This window comes from Electrophorus electricus, chromosome 4 (assembly GCF_041902795.1).
Source record: "Electrophorus electricus isolate QZ-2024a chromosome 4, ASM4190279v1, whole genome shotgun sequence".
In the NCBI taxonomy this organism is placed as follows: Eukaryota; Metazoa; Chordata; class Actinopteri; order Gymnotiformes; family Gymnotidae; genus Electrophorus; species Electrophorus electricus.
Window position 1 is genome coordinate 25,191,223 of NC_137500.1, and position 7,356 is coordinate 25,198,578.

The 7,356-nt window shown below is 38.4% G+C and overlaps 2 protein-coding genes across 5 annotated transcripts; one reads left to right on the top strand and one right to left on the bottom strand.

The window, feature by feature from the left end:
* Nucleotides 1-213: 213 nt before the first annotated feature.
* Nucleotides 214-3,226, bottom strand: cetn4 (centrin 4). Of its 2 annotated transcripts, none has more exons than XM_027009656.3 (5): nucleotides 3,079-3,226; nucleotides 2,073-2,228; nucleotides 1,184-1,312; nucleotides 793-930; nucleotides 214-508 (listed from the first exon to the last, which is right to left on the bottom strand). In XM_027009656.3, exons 1-5 carry the CDS (start codon nucleotides 3,082-3,084, stop codon nucleotides 419-421), a joined length of 519 nt encoding a protein of 172 aa, XP_026865457.1. In that variant the 5' UTR covers nucleotides 3,085-3,226; the 3' UTR covers nucleotides 214-418. The 2 variants fall into 2 exon arrangements, with proteins under 2 accessions (XP_026865457.1, XP_081569027.1); XM_081712901.1 differs by lacking the exon at nucleotides 3,079-3,226 and adding an exon at nucleotides 2,452-2,468.
* bbs12 (Bardet-Biedl syndrome 12) lies at nucleotides 2,245-6,457 on the top strand. Of its 3 annotated transcripts, none has more exons than XM_081712900.1 (2): nucleotides 2,245-2,513; nucleotides 4,056-6,457. In XM_081712900.1, the coding sequence occupies exon 2, from the start codon at nucleotides 4,056-4,058 to the stop codon at nucleotides 6,066-6,068; it is 2,013 nt and encodes a 670-aa protein (XP_081569026.1). In that variant the 5' UTR covers nucleotides 2,245-2,513; the 3' UTR covers nucleotides 6,069-6,457. The 3 variants fall into 3 exon arrangements, with proteins under 3 accessions (XP_081569026.1, XP_026865442.3, XP_035379414.2); XM_027009641.3 differs by lacking the exon at nucleotides 2,245-2,513 and adding an exon at nucleotides 3,264-3,454; XM_035523521.2 differs by lacking the exon at nucleotides 2,245-2,513 and adding an exon at nucleotides 3,338-3,429.
* The last annotated feature ends 899 nt before the right edge of the window (nucleotides 6,458-7,356 follow it).

Genomic DNA, 7,356 nt, shown 5'->3' on the forward strand with positions numbered 1-7,356 from the left:
AAAGTGAGTTGGAGATGGTTTGATAATGGCTCAAAAGTTTTACATGCATGGGTAAGACTAATCAGTTGTTAGGTTGCCCCCTACAGAAAAAAAAACAAAACAAAACTAAACTAAAAAACAAACAAAAATTAGTAAAGGGTTCAATTTACCTCCCCTCATTTTAAAAATGTTTTATTTAACTAAATTCCTATAAACATCTGAGCAAAGCAAAAATGTAGTTTGGGCAAAGATATTTTTAATTTTTGTAGTCAATATTGTACAAAATGTGTATAGATTAAATAATTTTATGATAAAATTATATCTTCAAAAATGCTCCAAAATAGAGAAAATTTAAGATGTTTCAGCCTGCTGCCATATTGAATAAGAAATATCAAATAAGAATGAGATCAAAAATGAAAAGCGAGAACAGAATTAGAGTTTAGTACAGGTTTGTCTTTTTCATTATCCGTAAGAATTCCTGTTCATTGATTTCTCCATCTCCATCTCTGTCTGCCTCATCAATCATTTCCTGCAAAAGAGGAAATGCATATTTAATTGATGTTTAACAAAACAAACAAAAAAATTACCCTGATACTATCAGCTGTTTGCTCTTGGTTTGCTCTTGTTCTTCAGTCAAAATTAGCTAATCAAACAGAATCCCGAGGGTACTGAATCAGTACACTACAGACAAAGTCTGCTTTTTTGCATCAACAGTATCATGTAGTTGAACACTCAAGTGAGGAAATTGTCCGTTTTCATATACATATTATTCTTCAATAATATTTAAGGGTTATTTTATATGACCAAACCCACCTGTAATTCCTCATCTGTGAGGTTCTCCCCAAGCTCTTTTGCAACTCGTTTCAGATTTTTGAATGAAATTTTGCCTGTTCCATCGTCATCAAACAACCTGAAGGCTTTCAGAATTTCTTCTTTTGAGTCTTTTTCACTCTGTATTGGAAATTAATGAAAATGAGAATGGTGGAGACTCTCAGAGAAGATTGTCCTGTTATCTAGTACATACATAATATAAACAAAGGGTAACTACTACACAACAAACAGGGTCTTTCTTATATGTATACATATCAGAATTACATGCTCATATTGTTTAATGCATCTTTTGTCATGTTTTAAATATCGTTACCTATACTACATATGAGAGAAGTTATTCATATATTATTCTTTGACTACTTAGAAAATGCACCATTTTCTGTGTCATCATGGAAAGAAAATCATTGAAGTCAATTGTGCCCGAGCCTTCTTTATCAATGTCAGCAATCATCTTCTTTATCTCCTCCTTCTTTGGCTCAAATCCAAGAGCTCGCATAGCAACCTTACAGAAAAAAGACAATTGCTGAACACTAAATAATAATCAATGAAGTAGAAAATAAAGAGATTTTACTGTTTCACAAAATAACGCACAATCAAGGATTGTCCCACTAGTTCTTTTGTGTGAAATATTCTCTCTCCATGGTCTCATGCTTTATGATTGCAAGTCCAAGAACTAAATTCAAGGGTTTACACAATTGTTCACCTCAGGAGTTCAGGACTGACAAGTAGAAGTCATGGTGTCCTGATCTACCCAGGCTTTTGTTTTTTTTACAGATATTAAGTAGCAATTTTCAAATTAAACAAAGCTTTTCTTATACCAGATTAGACATGTGTTTAAATTATACATCATGATTTTGCCAAAGTAAATACATAAATGTGGTACAAACTGAAAAGATAAGGTCACTGCCTAATAAACTTAATAGTTTATATCACTCACACCCTTGCTTCTGCCACCCAAACAATATCCAGTCAGCAGTGGTCTTGTGGTCAGAAATTGACCAGTATTGAATTGGGGTGGCTGACAAAATGTGTGCCAATACATACAGGTTTACAAATTGCTTGTGCCAACAGGCTAAATGCTGCAATTGTGCACTTAAAAAATCTATCTATATGATTGGTGTACTAAATAAAGTGGCCAATGAATGTAGGTACAAAGCCATTTCTAATGTGAGCATATGAAAACGTTATGGCTGGATATCAATCTAGAATTAAAGGGGCATCAATTCCAAGAATCATTTCACACCTCCAATTGTTTCTCTTACCTTAAGCTCCTTAACGTCTATAGTACCTGAACCATCAGTGTCAAAAAGATCAAATGCCTCCCGGATCTCCTGCTTTTGTTCCTCTGTCAGGTCAGGTTTGGGACCCGCTTTTTTCCGTTGGTTTAAGGTTGCACTGGGTTTTCTGAAGCTAGAAGCCTGTATAAAACATAAAGGGATGAGTACGCTGTCTTAAGTTTTCTTGCAAGTGGCAGGGAATTCATGTTTTACAATACTTGTGTATACAAATTTGTGATCACTAGAATGTTGGAATACAAGTATAGACCACAACAATCAGAAGTTAGTTACATTGATAGCTACTGGTTTCCTAATAAATCATAGCAGAGTGTAAGAGCAAAGTCCATTTAAACCAATAAATTACCTAGATAGCCAATGTATTTTAGAAAATAAGCCTCAGAGACTCCATTGCCAACAATTTTAACGGTAAGTGTTGGGATTATCAGATTTGTGAATGCTTCAGCGGTTGATGTTAAAATAACTCGGTCAACACAAGCTAAGTGAAGTAATTAGCTGGCTAGTTGTGGACGTTATATTTGCTAAGATAGGTTAACTAGGTAGTTTACGGTCAGATTCGTTCTTCAATCTTCGCCAAGGAAAGGTTAGCAAATTCTGTTAATGTTTGCCTCGTGAACTACTAGCCACTACAACAGCTTACATGTTAGTGAAATAAAATTAAGCGAATTAGCTATAATTTCATACTTTCAGAGAGAATGTCTTTGTAATATTATATTATACAAACAAATAACGGTAGTTTTTTAACTTTAGTCACTTTCAATGTTTGGCTAGGTAGCTAACGCTAAATAACGATCTACCTAACGCTAGGTAGCGTGTAGTAAAACTTGGTTACCATAACAGTCTTTAGTTAGCTTCATAGCTAGCTAACTTTATAGCTAACATTTGACAGGTTTCAGGTTATTCGATTGGAAAAAAAAATGTTGCATAACGTAGCTATATTGTGTTTTTCAGTAAACAGTATAGTAATTCTTACCATCATAGACCTGAAATATCCAAATTATTTTTGTTAAATAAACAAAAGGTAAATGTACAGTTGTTTAGGTGGCTAGCGTTAACTATGTTAGTAAACGTTACCCGAAGGGGTGGGACATCTTTTTAAAGGGCATGGTCAACCATAGACTGACAACAGAATTCTTAAATAGAAAGCAGGTCTAGGTGTCCAAACGAAACAGCAATCCAATAGGAAGTATGTGGGTGGTGCATGTAGCTATCACGTGAGTGGCCGTTGTTCGTTTAGACTCTGTCTCTTAGTAACAAGTATTCGGTACCTTTCTGCAATGCGCATGCTTCCAAGGATGCAAAAGTTTTGGACGTCATTGTGGAGGTTTGTGTTGCAGGCAGTGTTGAAGGTATCTCAACAGTGGCTATATTTCAATCTTCATTTATAGAAGTCTAAAACGTAATTGATATTGTACATGGTCTTTTGTAAGTTTTGACGGTTTTGAACGTGCAAACGTGCTAATGTGTTTGATAACGTGCTAAAAAGTGTTAGCCAGATTTCTAGTTAGCTGGCTAGCTAGCTGACTAGCTAAGAAATCCACGGACAACAGTTTTTTTTTATTACTGTTTTTTAAGAAATGCTTATCTAAGACCAGGTCGCCATTCTTATTATAACAGTTACTCAGTACTCGGATTTGATTTTCATGATTGGCTTGCTGCCTGTGTCATCGAGGTTTCCGTTTCAAAGACAATTAGGCTACATAATTTTATTTTAAGACGCTCTTATCAGCAAGAATTGTATCTATTCATAAACATAGTTTATAACTAGTTTGCATTAAAATGTGTACTAAGTAGCTGTCAAGTCCTCAAATCATTGGGGTTTATGGAACATTTGAAGATGAAGAAGCTCTTTAATTTAAAAACTATAGTATTTTAGATACTATCAATGTCAATGCAAGCAGCTGCATCACTACAACTCTGAATCTCCCCTTTCGTGTCTCTGCTTCACAGATGTCACTACTGGGATCCGCAGCAATAAACCAGGGTCGCCATCTTGGGCTCCAGCAGCTAGAAGTCATGTCTGCCTCCACTCATTCTTTTCTGGGCCCCAACAAATGCTACAAACTAATCCAAGATGAGGCGAGTGGGGACTCAGCACTGGTCTGCTCATGTTATCGTTTACTGGAACAGCTAGAGCTCACCAACTCTGTGGGGCAACTGCTACACGAGACCACTCGGACCCAGCAGGAGGTGCTACACTCAGGCACAGCCTCACTGCTTTTCCTGACTGGTATCTGGAGCAGGGTGGCCCTGGAGTGCCTTCACAAAGGCATTTCCATTCCACATATAATGGCCGGCATGTCCAAAGGCCTGGAACTGTGCATGGAGGCCTGTAGGTGTAGTGCAGTGACTGTGGAGGTGGTCTGCATGACTGCTTTACAGAGACTGAGGAAGAGGCAGCTGAGCAAGAGTGATTGTATGACTACTGCTTTTGGCTTACCTGCAGAACCTTCCGTATCTGCAGGTGTGAAGGAAACAACTCAGGACACTGTCAAGACCCTGAATGAAGAACTTAAACTTTGTTCCATTAAAGAGGAGCTTCGGCCAAAGTGCAGAATAAATCTCAAACACAGCAGACATTTTCAGTCAAGTGACAGCAGAGAGGCAGAGGAGACACAAACAATGGCAACCTTTAACACGCAAGATTCAAAAGATTTTGACCTAGTTCAGCTGGCTGACGCTGTTAACCATGGATGTGAGATGTCCATGAATTTAGTGATTGAGGCTAGCAGGATTCAGTACAGACACAGGCCTGGAGATCAAAGCTGCACAGTGTTGGATGTTGATAGGTTGGCGACATGCCCATTGCCCGGACTGTCTGAGGAGAATTCCTGTGTTTTCAGTGGGTATGTTGTATTGTTGTCCACTGAGCAGGCAATAGTAGCTAAACATTTTGAAGATCGGGCATTAACAATTGGCCTTGTGAATGGTGATCTGAGTAAACAGTACACTCATGTAGGTTTTAACAGGCCTAAAAATGTCACATACTTTTGTGATCACTCTAACTTGACCAGAGTCAGTCACGAGAAGAAGTGGGAAGACCAAGCATTGAGAATAGTACTGAACCTCAGTATCGACATTCTTCTTGTGAGTGGAGTGGTCACCCAGCAGCTAAAAGATCACTGCCTCAGCCACAACATCCTGGTTATTGAGCATGCAAGGGCAGCCATTTTGAAAGCCTTTGCCATGAGTACAGGAGCTGTTCCCATCTCGTATGTCACACAGCTCAGTGAGCGATGTGTGGGTGCTGGAGTCCGAGTGAATGTGCTGAGAGAATATCACGGGACAGGGAAGGCCCAGATGGCAGTGGTGAGCATCGATGCCTGCGGTATGACACTAGCCACGGCGGTCCTTGCTAGTTCAGTACATGCCAAGCTCCAGAGCCTGGAAGATCGGTTCTGGGGCTGTGCTTATCGGGTGCATCATGCTCTCAAAGATGGAAAGCTGTTGCCTGGTGCAGGTGACACCGAACGGTTGTGCATTCATCAGCTCCACAAACACATGAGCAAAAGCAGGCCTGAGAAGCAGGGAAGAGGAGACGAGCCTTCAAAAGGCATACAGACAGAAGAGTCAAGACTGGCAGCAGCGTATGAACAGGTGGTTCTGCAGCTGATGGCAGATGGCTGGATGGACTATATTTCCACTCTGTTGGTGAACTGTGGTCAGACTGTGACCAAAGCGCAAGCATGCACATACATAGCCCAACAACTAAGAGAGTTGCCAGGGGCTCCCCTGAAAAAAGACATCTACATGGGTATGGCACAGGGAGACAGAGGGACTGAAGGGAAGAGGATGTTGGAGAGAGAAAGTGAAATGGTGGGAGTGTATGATAATATGACAGTAAAGTTTGAGACTTGGAGGAGAGCTCTCGATCTAGTGCTTTTGGTCCTTCAGACAGACACAGAGATTATTACAGGAATAAATGAGAAAAATGCCGAGCACAGAGACTTCATGTTTCTTTGACATGCTTTGCGAAGAGTTGTTTAGGTCAACCATTTTCTTTTTGTCCCCTCTAAGTACACATTAAATATATATGAAGCACTTTGCACAACCGATGAAGGGCTTCTGTACAAAAACGTCCTGCTATATATTTTTTTTCTTTGTAACTGATTTAAAGGTTTGTATGTATTTATACTTATTTAAAATCAGGACAGAGTAAACATTTTAAGTCACATCAGGCGTAAGAATCCTTGTTCTTAATTTTTTTTGCGAAATATAATTCAGATTGAATGCCATGAAGTAAGTTTCTGAGTTAAGAAAATGACTTTGCAGACTTATGACTTTATCGTAGTGTCAGCATCTAGCTAACTTATCTATTAACAGATCCTGTATTCTAATAAAGTCGGGAATTATATCATTCGTCTTCATTTCTAAACTCAAAGGGTAGAAATGTATCTTAACATTTCAAATAATCTAATAAATTAAGGCATAACTTTTTTAAAATTGAAATACTGCCCATCATTTTCTCTAACATGCCTAATTCATCTCATCAGCTAGTAATTAACCTCTGTGGGGTTAAATGGAAATTCCTCAATGCAGTAGTGGGGCTTTCTAGGTGCAGCAAGTAAGTGAATTATTCTGTCAACCAAGAGGACTGCCTGAGTATGTGGGCATGTCACTGGGCACGAGCAGTTCTATGAGTATGTAACACTGAAGTGATTTTCTGTTTGCCACAACAAAGAGGTCCATACTACAAATACCTACATACAAAAGACCAACAGAATTAAAACATGAGTTGGAAAAAATATAGTTGTTATTTCAGTTATTACTCCACAATCAAATTATTTTTAATTATGGGATGAATATAACCACCTGTTCTCAATTTGGTACCAGTTAATAGGATATTGGAAATCTTTTGTGAAATCATAGAGAAACCACAGTACTCTGTGGAATACTGTAAAGTATATGCATATGCATTTCACATAAGTAAATCAAAAGGGCCAGTATGAAGGTTGGGATTCATCAGTGTTTAATGCAGTTTAATGAAATCTGGAATTACAGTATATGTGTTTAAATGTAACTTAACATTTTCATGTTGACATCTCTCTCTTTTGAGTCATACCTGTAGTTGTCGGATTATAGTGGAATAGAAAAAGCCAGTGTTCTTTTACACCCTGTTCTAAGGGTCTACACTGTCTTCATCTCTAGTATACCTAATTAAGTTCATCAGCTTGCTAATTATTAAGATCTTTGTGGGCTCAGTTATCTGTGGTTAAGCATGGAAAACACCAAAGTACAATGCTGTGGCTCT

Coding starts and splice junctions, on each gene's coding strand:
- cetn4 (XM_027009656.3), bottom strand. Junction 931..1,183: donor CCATGATGACACAGAAAATG/GTGCATTTTCTA, acceptor TTTCCAATACAG/AGTGAAAAAGACTCAAAAGA. Junction 509..792: donor TCACAGATGAGGAATTACAG/GTGGGTTTGGTC, acceptor CCTCTTTTGCAG/GAAATGATTGATGAGGCAGA.
- bbs12 (XM_027009641.3), top strand. CDS start 3,383: ATGCGCATGCTTCCAAGGATGCAAAAGTTTTGGACGTCATTGTGGAGG. Junction 3,455..4,055: donor TGTTGCAGGCAGTGTTGAAG/GTATCTCAACAG, acceptor TCTGCTTCACAG/ATGTCACTACTGGGATCCGC.